Source organism: Mobula hypostoma, chromosome 3 (assembly GCF_963921235.1).
Source record: "Mobula hypostoma chromosome 3, sMobHyp1.1, whole genome shotgun sequence".
Taxonomy (NCBI): domain Eukaryota; kingdom Metazoa; phylum Chordata; class Chondrichthyes; order Myliobatiformes; family Myliobatidae; genus Mobula; species Mobula hypostoma.
In genome coordinates, this window is record NC_086099.1 from 38,110,934 (window position 1) to 38,137,329 (window position 26,396).

At 40.1% G+C, this 26,396-nt stretch overlaps 1 protein-coding gene across 1 annotated transcript in view; it reads left to right on the forward strand.

Annotated features, from left to right (window-relative positions):
• The window catches only part of parp8 (poly (ADP-ribose) polymerase family, member 8), a 376,390-nt gene that overhangs the window by 129,052 nt on the left and 220,942 nt on the right, over positions 1-26,396 (forward strand). The window contains exon 3 of the mRNA XM_063042902.1: positions 2,636-2,673. Coding sequence (XP_062898972.1) covers positions 2,636-2,673 — 38 coding nt within the window. The remainder of the gene's footprint in view (positions 1-2,635; positions 2,674-26,396) is intronic.

Here is a 26,396-nt window from a genome sequence, read left to right on the forward strand (position 1 = left end):
TTGAAGTAAGAATTGTCATGAATTAACAGGAAATATAGGCAAAAGAATATATTAGTAGATGAGCAGTGGCAGATATTTAAACAGCTATTCCATAAAGTTTAGGTGGAAAAAATACCCTAATTAAAAAGAAGGATTCTATGAGAAAGATGAAACAGCAAAGAAGGTCAGACAAAATACTAAATCAAAAACTAGAGCATTCATGTTCCTGGTAGATCAGAAAATTCAGGACATTTATTTAACCAGTAGCAAGACATTAAAAAGCTAATAAAATGGGAGACAGAAAATTATGAGAGAATATTAGCAAATAATGTTAAAACAAACAGCAAAAATAAATCTATGTATATAGCAAAAGGAAAATGATAGCTAAGATAATTTTGCAACGTCTGGAGGTTGAGATTTGGGAATTAATAGTACATGTCCATATTGACTTGTAACACCTAAATAGGCAACCAGTCATGCTGCAGCGAAAATATTGGGATTGTGCAGCAATAGATGAATAGGTTGAGTGAGTGGGTGAAAATTTGGCAAATAGAGTTTTTATTTGGGAAGATGTAAAGTGCTAAACTTTGTAAGCTGAATCAAAAGGCAGATTATTATCTAAATGGAGAGTGGTTGCAAGCAGTACAATGGGATATAGATGTTCTTGTGTATTAAACACAATAGTTAGCATGAAGGCTATGTAAGTAGTTATTAAGACAAAAGGCTTATTGGCCTTTATTGCTAGGAGATTTGAGTTTCGAAATCGGGAAATATTGTTACAATTATGCAGGATTTTATTCAGAGTTCACCTGGAATACCATCTGTAGATTTTGTCCCCTTGCTTAAGAATGGATATAATTTTATTGGAGACAATCCAGAAGAAATTGACTGGTTAATACCTGGGACAAGAGGGTTATCCTTTCATGAAAGCTACTGAAGCTGTATGAAGTACATTTGCTTGAGGTTGGAAGATTGAAAGGTGATTTTATCGAAACGTATTTGGGGGCATGACAGAAGTAGATATTGAGGTGTTTCCACTAGTGGAAGTGCCTCAGATAAGGAGACATAGTTGCAAGGTAAGGAGGTGATCATTTAAAACTGAGTCACACCGGAATTTTTATTCTAACAGAGGATGGTGAATCGCTGGGATTCTTTACCTGGGAAGTTTGTGAAGGATATATCACTGGAGGTAGTTATAAAGGGGATATATAAATTTTTGAAAGATTGTGGAATTGATGGCAGTGTGGAAGAGGAGCTGGAGCCTCAGGCAGGTCAACAGTAATCATATTGAATGGCCGGACAGGTTTGAGGAACAGATGGCCTCATTTTGCTCCTATTGTGTTTGGGTGTTCTTTCCACTAAGCTGGTGTTCATTTAATAACCTATCAATTTCACATGGAAGTTAAGATTCAATTAATTTATATGCTGTAATTGTGAGTATAATCTACAATGGAATGAAAACAAACTTTGGGAATTAAGGCATAACTTCCTTTACAAAATGCTTCTCAGAACAGAATTTATTTGGTCAAGACTGTGTGGGCAAAATATAACAGTAGTTAGTATGTTTTGGCATAGAATATTGTGAAAAGAGTTCAGAATTAGATAGGATAGCTAAAATAAAGAATGTCTGAAGGAATATGCAAGCAATTATAAATTGAATTGTCCACTCATTAACAAATGATTACATGCACTGATTTAGTTGAAAAGTTTATTTTCAGTTGAGAAAAAAGTCAAAGATATATGAAAAGCAATGCAGTGGCATTAAATATGATAGTCTATGTGCTGAAACAGGAGCTCAGCAGGTTCTATCAGCCCCTCATTTCAGAGTTCATAACTACTGTGCAATTGCTGCCCTGACTGCTAGGACAGTACTTTCCATGCCTGTCGCAATATGGTGTAAGACAGCAAGGGAAACTTGTTGCTTCCAACTAGCAACGTGATGTCCCACTCAGCTGTCGTGCTGCAAGTGACCACAAGCCACTATGAATTGGACTGATCAACAGACCCACACTTGCAACATGCAGGTTACAAATGGTTGTTTTAAAAAAGGAAGCTTTCAGTGAAGCTTTTTACACTATATAACATTATTCTGCTCAATATATAACATTGAGGCTGGAAGATGCTGCGTGCATGTCATCTAAAATTTCTGTCTTCTTCTTTAACCCTATGTAATGTGCCCCTGCTTTATGCCTTGCATGTGAATAATGAATGTACAGACTTCCCCCAAAGGCTCTAATTTCAGCAGCTGTGAGACAAATGTGCAGTGCGCTGCTTTTGACATCATTAACTATACTACTGATACTGAGCAAACGACGACCACTCTGTGGTGAATGGTGGCGCCTAGTAATAACTATGCTACTATCCTAAACATCCTGGATTGCTATCACATCCTCATGTACAAAAAATAACTCTTATGTGCAAACAACACAAAACCAGCACGTGCTAAATTCTCAGCTGTGCATTTTTTCAAACAATGACAAAATGCTGTTATTTTGGTTTGTGATAATGGAAATCGATGAAAATCATTGATAATAACATAAACACAAAATAAACAGCGCATTGTGAGTGTTCCATTGATAATAACATGCTGACTGATTGATTGATATGTCTATTCTCAAATATAAATTCTAATTATTGCTGTTTATCTCCTCAACAGGGTGTCTTACTCAGTTCACGTCTCCGAGGATTATCCAGGTACTCATTTCCCTGAAAGCTCTATTTCTAAGGACATGGTTAATGTGTGACCTTTTGGAGTGATACTACACTGCTCTGAGCTGACTGACTGTGCACATGCTGCTTAGATGTGGTGGTTGGCATCTACCTGACTAATTTGTAGTCTATTGCATTCACATGGCAGATTCACCTTGGGGTGGTGGAATTGCTTAAAAATGTAAATGTATCATCAAATGTCAACTGGTTCATTGAACAGGTAAGAACAATATCTTGTATATGTTAATTGACCTAGGACAACTCCAGCTATAAGCCGTCATATCATCATTCCCCAAATGAATCTGAGAACTGAGGTGAAAAATCCGTTTTATTTGTAAGTTCTCAAGAGTATTTAATGAGTCTATTGAACAAAAGTCTCTTTTCTCACAGAGCAAGAGCAGTATTTTCATATCAAATTACATCAACATTACTAATGCTAGACAGCACTTGTCATTATCCATCATTTTTTATACGTAATCCACCAGTTATAAAAGACAATCATCATTAACATGAGCAAAGTACACCGAACGCTGGAGAAATTCAGCAAGTCAGGCAGTATCTAGGGAGGAGAATAAATGGTTGATATTTTGGGCTGAGACCCTTGATCGGGACTGGAAAGGAAAGAGGCAGAAATCAGAAGAAGAAGATGGGTAGAGGGGAAGGAGTACAAACTGGTGGGTGATAGATGAAACCAAGGGAGGGGGAAGGTGGGTAAATGTGGGGCCGGGGAGGGGGGATGAAGCAGGAAGCTGGGAGGAGCTAGGTAGAAGAGGTAAAGAGTTGAAGAAGAAGGAATCTAATAGGAGAGGATGGTGAGCCATGAAAGAAAGGGGAGTAGGAAGAGCATCAGAAGGAGGTGATGGGAAGGTGAGAAGAGAAGGAATAACCAGATTCAGTTTAAGATTAAGGTTAAAATTCATTTATTTATTACATACACATTGAAGCATACAGTGAATTCTGTTGTTTGTGTTAACAACCAACACAGCCTCAGGATGTGCTGTGGGGAGGGGGGGTGGTGTCTGCAAGTATCGCCCCACATTCTAGCACCAACATAGCATGCCCATCATGTTCAGCAGAGCAACACAAGCAACAATTACAACAAAAGCAACACAGCAAAACAAACCCTTCTACCACCCTCCCACCCATAGACAGACCCACAACTCCAGGACTGGCCTTCTCCAGACCTTTGACCACCAGTCCTTGGCCTTTGACTCTCAGACACACAGATAATAGGTCTCCAACCTCTAGACCCTGGTCCCAACTCACAAGCGCCAATCCAGATTGCTCAACCTTCAGGCTTCAGCCTCCAGACTCACAGATCCCTGGTCTTCGAACTCCAACCAGAATGAGGGGTAAAAGAGAGGAGGGAGGGGGTCATAAATTACAGGAAGATAGAGAATTCAACAGTCATGCTATCAGGCTGGAAGCTGGCCAACCAGAATTTGAGGTGTTGCTCGTCCAACCTGAGTTTGGCCTCATCACGGCAGTAGAGGAGGCCATGGACAGTTATGTCAAAATATGAATGGGAAATCAAACTGAAATGGGTAACCACGGGAAGATCCTGCCTTTTGTTGCAGACTTACTGAATTCCTCTAGCCTGTTATGTGTGTTGTTCAAAATATTCACCATCTGCAGAGTCTCTTGTGTTTATGATCATGAACATGCTTTATTTCTTCCTGCCTTTCTATTTGAATGTACTTTTTGAATATGCTCATTAGCTCAGAATGCTTCAGCTTCTTTGCGGCTGTGCCTTGAGTAACTCTTCCAAGTCAACACCTCAATGAAGTCATCAGCAAAAATAGTCACAAGCAATCAACAGATTCCTGGTGTCATGAAAAAAAATCTGTGACACAATCTGATATTTTAAAGGGGAACTGATCTTGAAACATTATCTCAAACAACAGGAATTCTGCAGATGCTGGAAATTCAAGCAACACACATAAAAGTTACTGGTGAACGCAGCAGGCCAGGCAGCATCTTCCTAGAGATGCTGCCTGGCCTGCTGCGTTCACCAGCAACTTGAAACATTATCTGTTCATATCGGTTTATTGAACCTTATCTGAATAATGCTACAGATTTCTGATGGTGTTTATTTAGATATGGTTTATTAATGGGCAAAATATGACTATACCATCTTATTTGGAATTCAACAGAATTGTTGTAATGGCTGAAACATAGCCTTATGAGTATCAGCATTCATTGTCACTTCAAAGAGATAAAGACAAATGATGATGAAGAAGAGGTTGGTTCACCTCCAAGCTGCACTTTGGATCCGCAGGATGGTGTAAGGTATAGGAGTTGTTGGCAAAATTGACATTTATTGCTCCAACAGCAACCCAACAGCAAGTGATCCAGCAACTTAAAAAACATCGAGGAAAGGTACTTCCCATTAGCATTGTTAGTAGGTAATTCTGAACAATGGAGAAGCTGCTGTGTATGACCATAAGACAATTAGACATAGGGGCAGAATTAAGCCATTTGGACAACTGGGTTGCTCCATTATTTCATCATATATGATTTATTATCCCTGTCAAACCTATTCTCCCGCCTTCTTCTGTAACCTTTGACTTCTTTACTAATTAAGAACATATCAACCTCCGCTTTAAATATCCCCAATGTCTTAGCCTCCATGGACTTCTGTGGCAATGAATTCCAGAGGTTCACCACCCTCTTTCTAAAAATATTCCTCCTCATCTTTATTCTAAAGGGACATTCTTCTGTTCTGGGGCTATGCCCTCTGGTGCTAGACACCACCATTATAAGAAACATACTCCTCACGTCCACTCTATCTTGGCCTTTCAATTTGATATGTTTTCATGAGAATCCCCCTCATTCTTCTGAACTCCAATGAGTACAGGTCTGGAGCCATCAAATGCTCCTCATATTTTAATCTTTTTTAATTCCCTTGATCATTCTCATGAATCTCTTCTGGACCCGCTCCATTGCCAGTTTATCCTTTCTTAGATAAGGACCTAATACTGCTCACAATGAAAGGAATCTATAAGGAACTGACAATGGCGATTTCCCAGACAATGGCGATTTTGAGTTTGGGAGATGTTCTTAATCTACTGGTTTACAACTTGGAGATGATGTTAAATTTAAGTGGTGTTGTAGATTTAGCTATACTGCAGATATCGTGAATGAGGTATAGCATGAATAATCATGGAAACAAGTATTGTAATAGACATCAAGTGCCTTGTGATGACCATTATTAGGTGTTAGTGTGCTACCTGGTTTCATGTCACTTGAAGTTCATATGATGGCAAGATCTTACAGAATGGGTTTTGTTGCTCAGGACCCTAGAGGCACTCTCCTCTAGGCTCTCTGGAGGCTGTTTTTTGAAACTGTAACAAGACCAGAAGACTACACTTGAGTAAGGTGCCCAATAGGAGGAGATCAAGAAATCCTTCCTCTCTATAGGGCATCCATTCTTCTTTCAAGGTGCCTATGTATGGCAGGCACAATACACTGCCTGAGGAGGAAGGCATCATCACACTTGTTAGATAAATGGGAGATCATTGTATGTTCTATCACTAGCTGAATAGCTTTTGAAGCTCAGTAAAATGTCTAAGTTCACTTGTAGGGCCCAGAGAGTCCACGAGGAGAGTCTGTTGTTTGGATATCCATACTTGTATTCATGTGGGCATGATTCATTCTGCTCCATAGTCAAGTAAAAATAAATGCATTCTTCATTCCTCAACTAGAAAGCACCCATGAATGAAGGCAACAGTGAGCTTCAAGCTAAAAAAAAATGTCCCATCTGTCAGCTTTAGTTGCCTGTAATAGTCCTGAGATTGAGGTTCAGAATGATGTTCACCTTCACCGAGACAGATGATTTGTCCAGGAATTTGTCTGTAGGCAAGGAAAAATTTGTCACCTTTTGAAGAGTAGGAGGGGGCTGAATTGAAACACACAAGATCCTGATGTGTCTTGACAGGATGGTTATGTGGAGGATGATTCTCTTGAAATGAATCTAAAAACAAAAGCCATTGTTTTAAAAATAAGATGTCACCCATTTAAGATAGATATGAGACAAAAGATTTTCTTCTAAAGGCTGTGAGTTTATATGACCATAAGAAATAGAGTCATTCAGTCCCTAAGCCTATTGAACATTCAGTAAAACAACTGCTGATTCAACTTCCCCCTTGTGGACATTTTCCTCTCATCAGGTACCCCATTGATATAAAAATCTATCACAACTTTGAATACATTCAAAGATATTTTTCTGCTCAAGGAAATCCATAGACTCACACCCCTTTGGCAGAAGAAATTCTTCATTTCAACTCTTAAGTGGAGACTTCTTTATTCTCAGATGATTCCCTCTGGTCTAGACTGTCCTTACATATCTTGTATATTACAGAACCTTAGAAATTTCAGTAAGATTGTCTCTCATCTAAATTCCAATAAGCACAGACCCAACTCATTAAATCTTTCCTCATTATAAAATCCCTCATTACCAGGGATCCTTAGTAATCCTTAAATGAACTACCTCCAATGATAATATATCCTGGGAACCTGTGGAACTCTTTTCCTTATGGAGAGGGAAGTTTTTCAATTTTTCAAAGTAGAGGCTTGATAAGCAAAGCAAGGCAACTGTGGGTAGATATGGATGTGTGATTGATGTTCCAGCAAGATTGGTCATGATCTTATTAAATAGCAAATTAGGCTTGAACGGACAACTGTTCTACAGCTGCTCCTAACTCATAGGTTTTGGGTTTGTATATTTATTTGTCACTTGCTAAATTTAGCCTCTGAGCACTTTATTCCTTGGATAGTTGAAAGAGGGAGTGCGGCCTCCAGAAAGCATTTGAAGATATATTGTGTCTGTCAAAGTGCTTTTGCCCTTCCACCTTTGCATTTCTTAAGTAAATTATCTTTTGGCTTCAGCTTTTCTCCTTCTCCCTTGGTCACGCAGGGTCGAATGTTTCCATTTTGAACAGGACAAAGATTTGTAGTAAATCGCATTACATATCTTGCCTGTGAAATGCGTGCTTAACTCTGGCTCCCAAATACAAATGCAAATTATTGATGTCCCTTTAAACAGCACAGATATAAACCATGTTCCTGCTGTTAAGATTTGTTTTTTTTTTCTATAGTTTGTACAGAGTGTTAATTACATTTCTATGATTCACTTTCACATAGGAACCACCAACTGGGTGTTGCTCATAGACTAATGTCATCTATATGCCCTCTGAATGCTCTCTGTGTCATGCACAAACAAGTTGCAGGTCAAAATTCCTATTATGCTGCAGAAGTATTGTTAGTCCTTAGCTTCATTTTGTAATTGACAAGCACTTCGTGATTAAGTTTCTTTTTATTATGTTCACTTTTTAGGCACTGTTTGAGAATAACTGCAAAAGATAACATGTTTGATGGCTCTGCGCCTGAACTCAGTGGAGTTTAGAAGAATGAGGAGGGAATATCATTGAAACCTGTCAAATATTGAAAGGTTTGGCCAGTGGATGTATAGGGGAAGTTTCCTATAGTGGGGAAGGCTAGGACCAGAGGACACAACCTTAAAATTGAGGAGCGTCCATTTAGAACAGAGAAGAAGAAAGTTTTCTTTGGCCAGAGGGTGGTGAATCTGTGGAAGTCATTTGGTACATTTTAGGTCTCTTATTAACCAGGACTTCAAAGGTTATGGGGAAAAAGCAGAAGAATAGGATTGAGAGGGATCATAAATCACTCATGATGGGTGGGTGGAGCAGACCTGATAGGCCAATTTCCCTAATTCTGCTCCTGTGTCTTATGGTTTATGTTTTCTGCTGGTGTGGTTAAATAATTCCAAAGTAACTTGTGTTGTGCTGTACCAGATTATGCTAACCTCAACCTTGATGGTTACTAAAAGTCCTTAGTACAGTTTCCTTGCTGGGCATCTGCATATGAGTGCTTGTAGACAGAAAATCACATTAGATTATTTGGAGATGTTTAAAATCTATCTGTTCTGTTTGTCCTTGCCTATACTCATGTATAAAGATCTTGGAGTGATGTTTCAACCTAAATCAAAAGGTGGTCAGCATATGAATCACTAACCTCAAATGCATCTTTGTGGGTTTTAAAAGTCCTTTGAATTCCAGCAGCTATGTCCAATGTCAAACTAAGTGTTGGCATTTTATTATTTATTTCACCTGAAATGATATTTCTGTCAATAATGTAATTTGCCCAAGGCAAAATAGCTGGAAAGCGGTGATGACTTTGACTTTGGATTAAGATATAGAATTTGCAATTTCCCTTGAGCAACTATTGCAAATGAATTACATATCTATTTCAAACTGTTATTCAAATGAAAAATTATTCCAGCAGGTTGTTTGTCTTGTTCATGAATGCCACAAAGTGTTTGGTGATTAAACTTGGGGCACTAGGACCTGGGCGTGTGGCTACCACAATCCTACTTTTATCCACACCCTCGAGTAGATGAGTGGAAAATAAATATGGCTGCAAGCTTGACAGCATGTGGCTGTTGACAATGAGATAAATGTCATTTCCAATTCACACATGAAAGACCCATTGAAAGACTGAGATGTAATGAAGATAAGTGAAAACTATCCACGATAGTTTCAAGAATAACTATTGCTGAGTGTGAGGTTATCAGGTTCTTGCTGTAGCATTGTTGAGCAACATTGTTTATTTAGACCAAGATGAATTTCATGACTAAGTCTTTGATGGTTGCATCTGTTCAGTTTTGCAATGATTAAAATAATTTAGGTGGATCTTTTAGATTGTTCTCTCCTTTAATAGACTACAAAACTTTTCCATTCATCAGTGCACTCTGAAGAACAGAGCAGTGTCAATGAAACTTGCCATTGGTGCTGTAATGTTGATTATGTATGAGGAAAATTTAATTATTATGACCTGATGGCGCAAGGCTGCTCAAGGAACCATCTGCCTTCATTTGTATCCACAATGGGAAAGGACTTTAGGTGATAGGGATGTGTGAAGTTTAATCAAGAATGAGAGAATGTGAGGTAAAGCTCCTTCTCTGTTTGTTTCAAGCCAAGAACCCAATTTGATTGATCAAAACTGGCTTTCAAAGATATGGTTAGATTGGAGGGAGAAATGAAGAGAATGAAGGGATTGTTTGTATCAGCAATACCGAACAAATGTCCTAAGGTGTTTTATGATGAATGCGGAAATTTCAGGGAATGAAAGCCAAGATTCCCTTAACCTTTTTAAAGTGTGACCTGTAGCTTACAATATGAAGGAAGAAGTTGGGACAGAACTAAAGAGGCAAATGGAAAAAGGGGTCATTGAGCTACTTTTCTGATTGTCTGTTCTTACTTTTCCTGTGGTGGTGACAGATAGCATCATTACGATCAAGAGGCATTATAGGATAATAAACAGCAGAGAATGTAAACAGATATTCCTTGTCACTGATGATTTATTGACTCAGCTCAGAGGAGCATAGGTCTTCAAATCACTAGCAAAAGAAAATCTGCAGATTCTGGAAATCCAAGCAACACATACAAAATACTGGAGGAACTCAGCAGGCCAGGCAACACCTATGGAAAAAAGTAGAGTTGACATTTCATACTGAGACCCTCTGGCAGAGCTGGAGAAAAAAAAAGATAAGGAATAGATTTAAAAGGTGGGGGAGGGAAGAGAGAAACAGAAGTGGTTGCTGAAACTGGGAGGGGGAGGGATGAAGTAAAGAGCTAGGAAGTTGATTGGTGAAAGAGATACAGGGCTGGGGGCGGGTTCCGATAGGAGGGAACAGAAGGCCATGGAAGAAAGAAAAGGGGGAATAAACACCAGAGGGAGGTGATGAACAGGCAAGAGGATTAGGTGAGAGAGGGTAAAGGGGATGGGGAATGGTGAAGGAGGAGGGGCATTACCAGAAGTTTGAGAAATCGATGTTCGTGCCATCAGGTTGGAGGAATATAAGGTGTTGTTCCTCCAACCTGAGTGTGGTTTAATTGCGACAGTAGAGGAGGCCATGGATTGACATATCAGAATGGGAATGGGAAGCGGAATTAAAATAGGTGGCCACTGGGAGGTCCTGCTCCTTCTACAGGTCTTCACAGTCTTTGCCATCTCATTTGTTTACTAAGAGATCAGGATAAGGCAAAAAAGACCAGTAATTATTCAGCAATAATTACTGGCACTGTTCCCAAACATAAACATTGGTGTTGGAGAGTATGAGCTTCAAGCACTTTTCCTGAGGACAGTACATCATTTACCACAAGGCTCAAGGTTTAACGCCATCATTATGACCTGGTGGAATCACCAACGTCCAAAAAAAGGAAAATCCTATAAAAAGTAGTGGATACAGCCCAAAGCCCTCCCCACCATTGAGCTAATCTACAATGAGTGCTCCTACAAGAAAGCTGCATCCATCATTAACAACATCTACCCTCCAGGCCACGCTCTCTTCTTGCTGTTGCCATTGGGAAGGAGGTAGAGGAGCCTTAGGTCCCATATCATCAGGTTCAGGAACAAATATTATTTTTAAACCATTGGGCTCTTGAACCAGCATGGATAACTTCACTTATCTCAACAATGAACTGATTCCACAACCAATGGACTCTCTTTCAAGGACACTACAACTCATATTCTTAGTATTATTTATCTACTATTTATTGTTATTATTGTCCTCTTGTAGTTCTTTATTCTACTGTGAATGCTTGCAAGAAAATGAATCTCAGGGTAGTACTTAGTGACATATGTACTTTGTTAATAAATTGTCTTTGAACTTTGAACTTCTATCATAAAATTATTGAATGTTCATAAAGTACAATAAAATGAACTTGACCTCATGATCTACCACGTTACAACTTTGCACTATACTTTCTCTGTACTCTCTGACACCTTACTCTGCACTTGATTCTGTTTTTGTTTTGTACTATTTCAATGCACTGTTGTAATGAATTGATCAAATTTACCAAATATGATTCAACATTTATCTGGAAAGATAAATCAAGAATATAGGGAGCATCGAGAAGGAATATTTCATGCGAAAATAGATCAGGAGGGGGAAGATATCAGAATAAGGAGGTGGGAGGAGGGGAAGGAGGACACATATAGAAGGTGTTGCTCTGGATTTCCAGCATCTGCAGGATCCCTTGTGATTATGGCCTACCATTCATTGAGAGACTGTGTCTCCCCACCCCCCACCTCCGGTTCTTGATTCTTCAGCTGAAGGAAACATCTTCCCTGTATCCACCCTTTCAAGTCTTTGAAGTTTATTTTAGTTTCAATGTGATCTCCCATTCTTTTGAACTCTAGAGAATAAAAGACTTGTTTACTCAGTCTTTTTTCATATGACAAATCCACCATTTCTGGAAGCAGTGTAGTAAATTAATGCGCATATATCCTATTTTGGATTGGAGGCCAAAACTCTACACAGTTTTTGCAGTGAGATATTTTTACTCCTGTTCTCAAATTGTCTTACAATGACGGCCAACATTCCACTTCTGTTCCTAACTACTTGCTACTCTTGTATCTCACACAAAATGCTGGAGGAATTCAGCAGGCCAGGAGAAGAGTACAGATCTGCTGAAGAGTTTTGGCCCGAAACATCGACTGTACTTTTTTCCATTGATGCTGCCTGGCCTGCTGAGTCCCTCCAGCACTGTGTGTGTGTGTTGCTCGGATTTCCAGCATCTGTAGATTTTCTCTTGTTTGTGCTACTCTTGTATGTTGAGTCTGTCTACAAGAATTGTTTGGTCCCTTTGAACACCCAGCTTTGTTTTCCTGTGATGTGCACAGAAGTATATAACTTCACGTTTTTCCACATTATATTGAATCCGCCGTGATTTTGCCTACTCCCTCAGCTTGTCTGTATCTCCTTGAAGCTTCTTTATATCCTATCCCTACTCCAGTTCCCACCTAAGCAACACACACAAAATGCTGGAAGACCTCAGCAGGTCAGGCAGCATCTACAGAAGTGAGTAAACAGTCAAGGTTTTGGGCCAAGACCCTTCTTCCCACCTACGTAGTTTTGTATGATCAGAAAACTTGGAAACAGAATTTACATTCTGAGATGCCGGAACATTGCTGAGCAAGGCCTACTTTACTTATTAAGTAGATATTGAAGGAAGACCTTAGTATGACAAGAGTTGAAGGCCTACTTAAGATAATTAATTACTATGGACATTTCCTGCTATTGTTAAGTTGAATGTAAGGATCTCCATTTGCATTGCTGATCATAAAAGAAAGTGGAAGTGGAAAAATAATAATGCAATCCAGAAATGAAAAAAATTGCTGTTGAATTCATAGGTCCATTATTTTCCAGCAGAGGTGGTACATTTGACCTGTGATGCATCAACTCATGCCAGTTGTACACTTACTGTAAGAGAAAAGCAAGGCACTGAAACGATCTTTCAATGAGACAAAGAAAGCTTATCTATCATCTACTGACTGGTGAATTTCTAGAAGGACTTGTATAGCTGGAGTTTTTCAGTTTCACTACAAGTTTCTGCAGGGTGTTTTTTGTCCATGTAGCCCTCACATGAAATAAGCAAGGTATTAGAAAAGCTAGATATAAAAACAGAAATGCTTGCAATATTCAGAGATCAGGTGGCATCTTTGGAAAAAGAAGCAGAGTTTTTTGGTAATTGAATTATCATCAGATCAGAGAAAAAACAGAAGCCAAACAGCTGTCAGCTAAAATGCAAAGATAGATCTAATATCTGCAGCTACTTTCTGGAGTACATGAATGCTCAGTACAATCATAATATGGGTAGACACTGTGTTGAATGCCTGCTGATGCACGTTCATGAGAGACCCAATACTATGTTGTGTCATTCCTGTGAAAGGTGGATGGTACTCCACTTGCAACCCAACAGCTTAATGCCATATTCCTACTCTCCTGAAGGTGTTCAAATGTGTCTAGCATAGGTAAGAAGCAGAATATGAAAATTACTTGGTAACCATGTTACCAAAGAAATGAGCTGGAATCAAGAATGGTCTGGTTATTTGGAGATCTGGAGCAATTCCAACACAAGGAAAAGCAAATCTGTGAAAGTCTCCCAAATAAATCCTATTTCAAGGAAGTTACCTTGTTTCTCCTGGGAACTTCAGTTAGGAATCTATTGGAGAATACTGTGATGGAAACACAACAATATTAAGAATTTCTCAAAAATCTCCAATATCTTCCTATGTAGTGTTCATCAGGTCAACCAAAAATGAGTATTTTTTGGCGTCTGGAATTTCCACCAATTTCTACTGAACCTGATACATACAGCAAAGTACCTCCAAATGAGATGTTACCACCTACAGGTGATCTACCAGCAAAAACAGAACTATGCTATAACTGACCAATATGGGACTGTTAGTTCACAAACAAGAGAAAATCTGCAGATGCTAAAAATCAAAGTAATGCACACAAAATGCTGGAGGAACTCAGCAGGCCAGGCAGCATCTATGGAAAAGAGGAAACAGTCAACATTTCTAGCTGAGACCCTTCATCAGGACTGATAAAGGATCCTTGCCCGAAACGTTGACTGCTTACTCTTTTCCATAGAAGCTGCCTTGTCTGCTGGATTCCTCCAGCATTTAGTGGGCCTGTTAGTTTGTAGCTTTGTTGGTAGCATTGGATCTTTTTATCTCATTTTATTTCCACATATGGCACCAAGTGACTTGGGACTGAGACCCAAGTGTTAAACCTGTTGCGACGTTATTTTTATCAACATCCTCTTGTGAATGAGTGGAAAATTTAAAAATTGCAGCTCTTAGGTGAGAATGCGGTGTTGATTTGTCCATGTTTTTTTCATCAGTTCTTGATTATTGGATTCATTGAAGAATGCTAGTTGAATAACTGAAATAAGTTTGGAAGTCCTGAAGAAAAAGAGTGGTTGTCTGTGGTGGGGTCATTGTTTTATTAACAGCCTTTAAACAAAACAATGTCTGTGCAGGTTTACGGAATATAGAATATGGACGAGAGAAACTCTGGTGAAATGCACTCAACTAAAATTGAGAATTGTTTTAATTCAATAAATTTTAGCACCATTGACAGAAATTAATAGCATGAAAGAGTGTTCAGGGTCACAGAAACATGGATATATTAACTGTAGTTACTTAACTAGACCAGTATTCCAGACGTTTAGGTAAATAGTCTGGAGATGTAAGCTAAAATTTTCACCGTGGCAATTTGTGAATCTTTTTAACACAGGAAATTTTCAATAAAATGATAGGATAAGTAACAGTGACTAGAAGCTGTTGGATTATGACAACCTGGCTCCGAATGTCCTTGAGTGAAATGAGAACTAAAGGTCATAGGTTAAGGGTAAAAGGTGAAATATTTAAGGGGACTCTGAGGGGGATCTTCATTACTCAGAGGGAAGTGAGTATAGAACAAGAGGCCTGTGGAAGTGGTGAATGTGGGCTTGGGGTTTGATTACAACATTTGGATAATACATGGATTGGAGGGGATTAGAGGGCTATGGTCTGGGTGTAGGTCGATGGGACTAGGCAGAATAATAATTTGGTACAGATTAGATAGGCTGAAGGGCCTGTTTCTTTGTTGTTTTGCTCTACATCGGATCTTGATAGACAGCGAAATCCAGCTGAGTTGACCCAGCAAAGCCTCCTCACTTATCGTACATTTAGTGCAAATGTTGGGAGAGCTGCCCCACAGGCTAGTCATGCTAGTCATACACACAGGGTAATACGTTTTAGCAATGCATCAGAGTACTCCTTTACTTTTCCCTGTGCTATTTATAGAACAGCCATGATGTACAGAAGGCCTCACAGAGCCAGAGAGCCAAGTTAAATTCTGAACTTGCATGCTGTCTGTGTGGAGTTGCACATTCTCCCCATGACAGTATTATTTTCCTTACACATCCCACAGTAGAGTGGGGTGATTGGTTAATGGGCTGTGTAAATACCCCTTTTGTGTAGAATCCAGGGGGAGTTGATGAGAGTATGGGGAGAATAATATCTGATTACTGTAGGATTCGTGTAAATACGTAGATATATAGGGGCATGGCACTGTTGATCAGAGATAGCGTTACGGCTGCAGAAAAGGAGGAAGTCATGGAGGGGTTGTCTACGGAGTCTCTCTGGGTGGAAGTTGGGAATAGGAAAGGGTCAATAACTCTGCTGGGTGTTTTTTATAGACCACACAATAGTAACAGTGAAATCAAGGAGCAGATAGGGAGACAGATTCTGGAAAGGAGTAATAATAACAGGGTTGTTGTGGTGGAGATAATAATTTCCCAAAAATTGATTGGCATCTCCCTAGAGTGAGGGGTTTAGATGGGGTGGAGTTTATTAGGTGTATTCAGGAAGGATTCTTGACAGAATATGTAGATAAGCCTACAAGAGGAGAGGCTGTACTTGATCTGGTTTTGGGAAATGAACCTGGTCAGGTGTCAGGTCTCTCAGTGGGAGAGCATTTTGGAGATAGTGATCACAGTTCTATCTCCTGTACCATAGTATTCGAGAGGAATAGGATCAGACAAGTTAGGGAAACGTTTAATTGGAGTAAGGGGAAATATGAGGCTATCATGCAAGAACTTTGAAGCATAAATTGGAAACAGATGTTCTCAGGGAAACGTATGGAAGAGATGTGGCAAATGTTCAGGGGATATTTGCGTGGGGTTCTGAGTAGGTACATTCCAATGAGACATGGAAAGGATGGTGGGGTACAAGATCCGTGGTGTACAAAGGCTGTTGTAAATCTAGTCAAGAAGAAAAGAAGAGCTTACGAAAGGTTCAAAAAACTAGGTAATAATATGAATCTAGGAGATTATAAGTCTAGCATGAAGGGGGAATGAAATTAGGAGAGCCAGAAGGGGCCATGAGAAGGCCGTGGCAGACAGGGTTAAGGAAAACCCCAAGGCATTCTACAAGTATGTGATGAGCAAGAGGATAAGACATGAGAGAATAGGACCAATCAAGTGTGACAATGAAAAAGTGTGTATGGAACCGGAGGAAATAGCAGAGATACTTAATGAATACTTTGCTTCAGTATTCACTACGGAAAAGGATCCTGGCGATTGTAGGGATGACTTGCAGTGGACTGAAAAGCTTGAGAATGTAGATATCAAGAAAGAGGATGTGCTGGAGCTTTTGGAAAACATCAAGTTGGATAAGTCACCGAGACCGAACGGAATGTACCCCAGGCTACTGTGGGAAACGAGGGAGGAGATTGTTGAGCCTCTAGCAATGATCTTTGCATCCTCAATGAGGATGGGAGAGGTTCCGGAGGATTGGAGGTTTGCAGATGTTGTTCCTTTATTCAAGAAAGGGAGTAGGGATAGCCCAGGAAATTAGAAACATAGAAAATAGGTGCAGGAGTAGGCCATTCGGCCCTTTGAGCCTGCACCACCATTCAGTATGATCATGGCTGATCATCCAACTCAGAACCCTGTACCAGCCTTCCCTCCATACCCCCTGATCCCTTTAGCCACAAGGGCCATATCTAACTCCCTCTTAAATATAGCCAATGAACTGGCCTCAACTGTTTCCTGTGGCAGAGAATTCCACAGATTCACCCCTCTCTGTGTAAAGAAGTTTTTCCTAATCTCAGTCCTAAAAGGCTTCCCCTTTATCCTTAAACCGTGACCCCTCGTTCTGGACTTCCCCAACATCGGGAACAATCTTCCTGCATCTAGCCTGTCCAATCCCTTTAGGATTTTATATGTTTCAATCAGATCCCCCCTCAATCTTCTAAATTCCAACTAGTATAAGCCTAGTTCATCCAGTCTTCCATCATATGAAAGTCCTGCCATCCCAGGAATCAATCTGGTGAACCTTCTTTGTACTCCCTCTATGGCAAGGATGTCTTTCCTCAGATTTGGGGACCAAAACTGCACACAATACTCCAGGTGTGGTCTCACCAAGGCCTTGTACAACTGCAGTAGTACCTCCCTGCTCCTGTACTCGAATCGTCTTGCTATAAATGCCAGCATACCATTCGCTTTTTTCACTGCCTGCTGTACCTGCATGCCCACTTTCAATGACTGGTGTATAATGACACCCAAGTCTCGTTGCACCTCCCCTTTTCCTAATCGGCCACCATTCAGATAATAATCTGTTTATCTGTTTTCCTGTTTTTGCCACCAAAGTGGATAACTTCACATTTATCCACATTAAATCGCATCTGCCATGAATCCGCCCACTTACCCAACCTATCCAAGTCACCCTGCATCCTCTTAGCATCCTCCTCACAGCTAACACTGCCGCCCAGCTTCGTGTCATCCGTAAACTTGGAGATGCTGCATTTAATTCCCTCATCCAAGTCATTAATATATATTGTAAACAACTGGGGTCCCAGCACTGAGCCTTGTGGCACCCCACTAGTCACCGCCTGCCATTCTGAAAGGGTCCCGTTTATTCCCACTCTTTGCTTCCTGTCTGCCAACCAATTCTCTATCCACATCAATACCTTACCCCCAATACCATGTGCTTTAAGTTTGCACACTAATCTTCTGTGTGGGACCTTGTCAAAAGCCTTTTGAAAATCCAAATATACCACATCCACTGGTTCTCCCCTATCCACTCTACTAGTTACATCCTCAAAAAATTCTATGAGATTCGTCAGACATGACTTTCCTTTCACAAATCCATGCTGACTTTGTCCGATGATTTCACCGCTTTCCAAATGTGCTGTTATCACATCTTTGATAACTGACTCTAGCAGTTTCCCCACCACCGATGTTGGGCTAACCGGTCTATAATTCCCTGGTTTCTCTCTCCCTCCTTTTTTAAAAAAGTGGGGTTATATTAGCCACCCTCCAATCCTCAGGAGCTAGTCCAGAATCTAAAGAGTTTTGAAAAATTATCACTAATGCATCCACTATTTCTTGGGCTACTTCCTTAAGCACTCTAGGATGCAGACCATCTGGCCCCGGGGATTTATCTGCCTTTAATCCCTTCAATTTACCTAACACCACTTCCCTACTAGCATGTATTTCCCTCAGTTCCTCCATCTCACTGGACCCTCTGTCCCCTACTATTTCCGGAAGATTATTTATGTCCTCCTTAGTGATGACAGAACCAAAGTAATTATTCAATTGGTCTGCCATGTCCTTGCTCCCCATAATCAATTCACCTGTTTCTGTTTGTAGGGGATCTACAAATCTTACTTCAGTGGTTGGCAAGTTGATGGAGAAAATCCTGAGAGGCAGGACTTATGAACATTTGGAGAGGAATAATATGATTAGGAGTAGTCAGCATGGCTTTGTCAAAGGCAGGTCATGCCTTATGAACCTGATAGAATTTTTTGGGGATGTGACTATACACATTGATGAAGGTAGAGCCATACACGTGGTGTATATGGATTTTAGTAAGCCATTTGTTAAAGTACCCCATGCAAGGCTTATTGAGAAAGTAAGGAGGCATGGGATCCAAGGGGACATTGCTTTGTGGATCCAGAACTGGCTTGCCCACAGAAGGCAGAGAGTGGTTGTAGACAGGTCATAGAGGCCAGTGGCCAGTGATGTGCCTCAGGGATCTGTTCTGGGACCCCTACTCTTTGTGATTTTTATAAATGACCTGTATGAGGAAGTGGAGGGATGGGTTAGTAAATTTGCTGATGACACGAAGGTTGGGGGTGTTGTGGATAGTGTGGAGGGCTGTCAGGGGTTATAACGGGACATTGATAGGATGCAAAACTGGGCTGAGAAGTGGCAGATGGAGTTCAACCCAGATAAGCGTGAGGTAGTTCATTTTGGTAGGTCAAATATGATGGCAGAATATAGCATTAATGGTAAGACTCGGCAGTGTGGAGGATCAGAGGGATCTTGGAGTCCGAGTTCCTCGGACACTCAAAGCTGTTACGCAAGTTGACTCTGTGGTTAAGAAGGCATACAGTGCATTGGCCTTCATCAATTGTGGGATTGAGTTTAAGAGCCGAGAGGTAATGTTGCAGCTATATAGGACCCTGGTTAGACCCCAGATGGAGTACTGTGCTCAATTCTGGTTGCCTCACTACAGGAAGGATGTGGAACCATAGAAAGGGTGCAGAGGAGATTTACAAGGATGTTGCCTGGATTGGGGAGCCTGCCTTATGAGAATAGGTTGTGTGAGCTCGGCCTTTTCTCCTTGGAGTGACAGAGGATGTGAGGTGACCTGATGGAGGTGTACAAGATAATGAGAGGCATTGATCATGTGGATAGTCAGAGGCTTTTTCCCAGGGCTGACATGGCTAGCATGATAGGTCGTACTTTTAAGGTGCTTGGAAGTAGGTAGAAAGGAGATGTCGGGGTAAATTTTTTATACAGAGAGTGTTGAGTGCATGGAATGGGCTTCCAGAGGCGGTGGTGGAGACGGAAATGATAGGGTCTTTTAAGAAACTCCTGGATGACTACATGGAACTTAGAAAAATAGAGGGCTATGGGTAAAGCCTAGGTAGTTCTAAGGCAGGGACATGTTCGGCACAGCTTTGTGGGTCGAAGGCCCTGTATTGTGCTGTATGTTTTCCGTACTCGATCATCGGCACACACATACTGAGCTGACAGCCGTCTACATGCTGTATCTATGTGACTTTTTTCAAAAAATAGGGACAAAACATGTTTTAAAGTGCAGAGAATGGAAGAGAAGGAAAAGAGAGACTGGTTGAGAAAATAGATGGTATTTTCAAGAAGAAAATAATTCACCTTAGGATGACTGTCTGATGCTGTTGAATGCTGTGTTAAACATACATCAAAAGATGAAGTGTTGGACTTTCTGTGAGGTCTAAAGTGATAATTCTTGTGACAATGGCACACTACACCATGGGTAACCTGCAGTCTCTGCTCTTTGCAAAACTTCATACTCAGTGCCCCTGCTCTTCACTGCCAGAAGAGAATAGAAGGTAGAATAAGAACTCAAAATGCTGGAAGAATTTTCTAATTAGGTGCAAATATGGAGAGAAAAATAGAATTAACAACTCAGGTCAATGACCTTTACTGAGACCTCAAATCACAAGGGTCAAGACTTGATGATTTCCAACCATTGGTGAAAAGCAAAGTCAATTTTTTTCTTTTTTATTTTCTCCAGCTTCTGCCAGGAGGAAGCCAATTGCTTATGTCAAACCCATCACTACAGTTATCTTTGTACTTGCAAAACAGTTCTTGATGTGTGCTGCCGTTGCTTTCAGAGTTGTAGTAGCCATCAGATTTAATTTAATGTATTTATTTGTCAATATTGGCAATTCCAGCATTTACTGTCCATCTCTAATTGATTGCAAATTGAGGAGGGAGTTAAGAGACAACTACAGTAGTTGGTCTGAAGTCACTTGAAGCTAATCTGGACAAGGTGAACAGATCAGATGGGATTACAAGTGGAGTCATCTTGTGATAATCGTTACCGAGACTGGCTTCTTTGACTTTAATTACTTGATTTATTTAGTTACTTGACTTGAAGTTGCCCTGTGCTATTGTGGGATTCAAAATTGTGTTCTTGAATCACTGGCCCTGAACTCTGGATGCTTGTTCAGGAGAGTAACCACTGTGTTACTGTTCCTTATCTCCAGTTTCACAAATGCCGTTGTTCATTGAGGTCAAGGCAGAATGGCTCCCTGAATCTTGCGAATGGTTAGGAACGGCTGCTAAAACCCTGATGTCAACATTCTCATCTCCCTTTGACCTTTTCTTCTATTTGTTCCACCTAGTCCTGCTCTATGTACCCTTTTCACAGTTTTGCAAGGAGAATCTTTCCAATTCCACATCAGAGATGCTGCTCCGGAACTTTGAAATCAGCAAAGAATTCTGTAGAGTTTTGGAGCTTTAAGCAACTCTGGAAGCCATCAGTTACTTGTAGAATTGAATCAATGGCCAGGACATTTATCAGCAGTCAATTAACCGTACGGTTGTTGATGACCATATTAATTATTCGTTTGTACTGCTGTAAGTGTGTGTTTCACGGGGGTCGAGCTGATTAAATGACAGGAAAATTGGTTGTGCTTTGCACTTTATCTGCTTGCACTACATCTTTTTTGGAACTTGTGCTGCATTTCTGCACCAGATTTATTATCCTTTCAAATGTATATACTTATGTGTGTTTATAGCATGGAGATTAGTAGCACTCGGGTTCTGTGTTTGTTTTTCCATGGGATGGAGCAGCTTCGCAGATGCAATTCCACCTGTTATCAGGTAATAATACCCTTGTTAAATCTATGTCATTTTTTCTACTGTAACACAAAAAGGGAACCCTTCAGACAGTTACCAGTGTCCCATTTACCATCATAATTATGTTAACTTTAAATGCATTAACAGCTTTTAGAAAAAGATGTATCAGCATGAAATATATATATTCTTTTTACCTGCCTTGTTCCTGCTACATCCTGTTTTGTGGTTAATGACACAGGCTTCTGTGCCAAATTAGCCCATTTTTGTAAAAGTCAATTTTATTTATCTGTCCACAGTATTTGAACATTATTATCAAATTTATTTATTACCTATCCCACGTACCACTAAACAGAGGGTTCACTGAGCCCATTCACAGAACACTTCATAGTCAGCTACACAAAAAAGGAAATAATATTTTTCTTTAACTTGGTTAAACAGTTTCCCTAACCTTTGTAGTGTTAATTATATCTGTATACGTTATCTCAGGAATGGTTTCTTCTAAATCTAATTCATTACTGTTCTTTGATTGAAGAGAATGGTATGAAGAAAGAGATTTCAGACTTTTTTTTCCCCCCGGATGCCATTCACTTAAACTGTCAGCATGTCAAAACCCTTTGATTTTGTCTAATTAGCACTAAAGACAGAGCAGACTTGAACTTCATGTAAATACCACAGGAAAACAAGTGTGGTTCAAGAGTCACTCAGCAGCCATGAGAGTTATTGGTTGCGGTTTCATGAAAGAAGCTGTTGAGTCACAAACAGCCAGGGCATTGTTCTGAGTCTTTTGTAATGCTTTATCACAACGTAACAGCTTCTGTTTTTAAGAAGGGTGTTTATCTGGGGCTTGGAGGTTGTTTGTCTTACTATCATCTCATGCTCATTTTGTGAAACCAACAAATACAGCAAAGTCCCTTGCCTGATGCCTGAAGCCAGTTGTCAAGAGGATACATTTCTTTTCTGCTCGATCTATCTGGCAGTGTGTCTTAGCCAATATGTTTTTGTCACTTGGTTGGAGCATGAGGTCTGAACATTGGGGAAAAAAATGACCACATGTCATAATGGGTGACGTGTAAAAATAACTCCGAAATGCAGGCAATGAGCTTTTTCTTTTAGTTCATGTCTTCCCATTCCCCAAACACTATTTCTTTCTCTCTCTCTCTCTCTCTCTCACTCTCTCACTCTCTCCCTCTGTCTCTCTTCCTCTCTCTCGCTCCCCCTCTCCCTCCCTCCATCCCCTTTAACATTTACCAGCATAAAAAATTAGTTATTGTATGAAGACTGAACTTCGTTGAGACCCAATTATATGGATTCCCTGTTACTCAAATGTCATCAGGAGCCGTGACCTGCTGACATACACTATGCTATCACTTCCTTGCAGGTTGCGTCATTTATATTCAACTGTGCAATCAATACTTAGCAGGCTCCCTGTTTATAATTTCAGTCTGTTATTGTGAAAACCTCTTCTGAACACTTTTTAAGTCTTGCTTTGTGAGATGCATAATAAATTCCACAGTGATGGACAAAGATGTACAAAGAAATGTATTATTTAGCATAAACTTCATTCAGGGTTCAAAATCCGACCTTGATATAATGCTGAGAACTATTTTGTTGTAAACTTGCAGCACGATACTGACATGTTGCAGGGCTTACGACTTTATTTTTTGCACCCACATTGCCATTAATTTGCACATATTTTGGCTCAACTAGTTCTGATGATCTCTGTAATAAAGTGTAATTAGTCATGTTATTTGTAATCGGGTGGCCGGGGGGGAATAAAAGGGGAGCTTTTCTGATAGGCTGTTCTGCAGTGGTCACTATTGATCTGGATGACAGAATTGACTTTGTGGCCGAGTTTGCAGATAATACAAAGATAGGTAGAGTGGCAGGTAATGTTGATACACCAGAGAACCTGCAGAAGAACAAAAACTGATTAGGAGAAAGGGAAGAGAAGTGACACTGGAATCCAGTGTAGGCAAGTGAATGGTTATTCACATTGATAGAAGGAATATAGACATAGGCCACTTTCCAAAAGGGAGGGCAAATTCAGAAATCACAGGTGCAAAGGGACTTTGGAATCTTCTTGCAGGATTCCCTGATTGTTAACTTGCAGGTTGACTTGGGAGTAAGGAAGGCAAATGTAATGTTAGCATTAATTTCAAGAAGACTAGAATATAAAAGCAAGGCTGAGGCTTCAGAAGGTGTTGTTGAGGCCATGTTAGAGTATTGTGATCAGTGTTGTGACTCATATGTAAGGAAAGACATGCTGGTGTTGGAGAGGCTCTGGAGGGGTGTAATGAGAATGATCCCAGGGATTAAGGGTTCCTGTATGAGGAGTGTTTAATGGCTCTGGGCCTGTACTCACTGGAGTTTAGAAGGATGATTGGGAAATCTATGGAGTATTGAACGATAAATCCACACAAGAATGATGTTTGACTTGGAGATGAAGTGAACTCTGGTGATATTCCGTTGCCTGCAATCCCTGTAATTGTTTCACTGATGGACATAAGAGTTCTGAGAATCATACGATCCTAACATTTTGTGGGTCAAATGCTGGAATTGCTGAAGGTAGCAACTGATAATTTCCCATGCAAGGGTCAGCAAGAGCAAACACAGTTTCCCCAGACTTCTTGGCAGTTGTTCACAGGCAACTGCACTCTGGCGCTAGACTCCTCATTAAATGGCATGTTGGGGTAACTATGCTCACCACTTAGTGTGGCGGTCCTATTGGATTTATATGTGGCAGGTTGAGGGAATTCTTTGTAGACTTCAGAAGAGCAGAATGGTTGTGATGGACTAGATTAGAGTTTATACTCTGGCACTTTTAGTTGTTAAATAGTTTTAATGTTTTTATTTATGTTTTGGTTTGATTTTTCTGAGTCATTTTCAATATCATCTAAATTTCCTTTCAATCATATTTTTTAATCCTAAGAATATGTTTAAAGATATTGATGGTTTTGACAGGAGGCTAATTTAATGGACGTAGCTTAGAATTATGTAAATACATCATTTTGGTGTTTTTATGAAGGGTTTGTTTTGGCCCTATTCCTTCAATATGTGAAAGGTTCTGGCATATCCCAGGGCCTTGCTGTTCAGCATTAGGAGGCTTCTTTTAATAAATTTCCACCGGAGTATCCATGTGATGTAATTGAGAAGTTCTAATACAGGTGAGAGATGATAATGGATGGCTAGCAACTGACCACAGACTCTGTTTACTATTTTTCACTATGTTGAGCAATTATGGAAATTTAGTCAAACTTCAAGCGCCGCCAACAAACAACACTTGAACTCTTCCCTGTCCTCACTTTACACCTTATATCGTTTTAACTTTGTCACATGTACATCGAACATCAGATATGCAGTGAAATGCACTGTTTGCGTCAATGGCCAACAGAGTCTGAGAAGGTACCAGTGGCAGCCCACAATTGTCACCATATGTCCAGTGCCATTATAGCTCCACTTACACAACTTACCAACCGTGACCATAACCTGTTCAGTCTTAAGAATGTACTGCATAAAGAAAACGGTACCCTCAGAGGAAACCCACACGGTCACAGAGAGAAAGTACAAAATTTTTATGAACAATGGCAGGAATTAAGGCCTGATTGCTGGCACTTTAAAGTGTGTGCTAACCACCGTGTCACTCATGATTGGATATAATGAGTTTAAGCGATCTTTATAGGTTACAATTTCCTTCCTTTAAACTTTCTAGTTCTGCTTTTCATTAAATTTGCTTCTCTATTTTATTTTAGCAGAAATTTACCCTGCCATTTATTGATAATTTATTGATAATTTAAGTGATGGTAGTAAGAAAATGACGACATGTTCCGGATGGTGACAGTCCCAGTGATGGATCCTGCTTTCTTGAAGATGTCCCTGATGGTGGGGAGGGTTATGACTGATAGAACTGGCTGAGTCTACAGCCCTCTGCAGTCTCTTTTGATCTTGTGCCAGGTGGTGATGCAACCAGTCAGAATGCTCTGCACCATACGTTTATAGAAATTTGAAAGAGGCTTTGACAACATATCAGATATCTTCAGATGCTGATGTGCCTTCTTCATGATTGTATTGGAGCTAGGATAGGTCTTATGAGATGCTGATATCCAGGAACTTGAAGCTGCCTGCCCTTTCCACCAATAGCCCTTCAGTGAGCACTGGTGTATGTCTTGACTTTCACTTCCTGAAGTCCACATTCAGTTCCTTGGTCCTGCTGATGTTGAGTGTGAGGTTGTTGTGACACCACTCAACCAGCCTAACTATCTCATTCCTTATGCTTCCTCATTACCATCTGAGATTCTGCCAGTAACAGTGGTGTTGCTATTGATAATTTATAGAGCATGATTTATTTATAGATGCCATAGTTCAAAGTGCTTTATAATGAGATACAAGTGCAAACACGAAAATAAAATTTAAAGAGTAAAATAAACATGAAAATAAAAGACAAAAAGATGTTAGTTAAAAGCAAGGTTGAATAATAGGGTTTAAGCTGATGTTTAAAAGTGTCAACTGAGTTTGCATCCCTTATAGTTCTAGGAATTGAATTCCACAGTTTAGGAGCATAGCTCAATAAAGCTGACCTGTATAATTTTTTTTTGCGGGAGATTGTTTAAATTTAAGAGACTGGCAGAAAAAGACCTGAGAGCTTGAGCAGGGTTATAAAGCAAATAACGATTCTGTGATGTACTCCAGTCCCAGATTATTATAAGCTTTAAAAACATA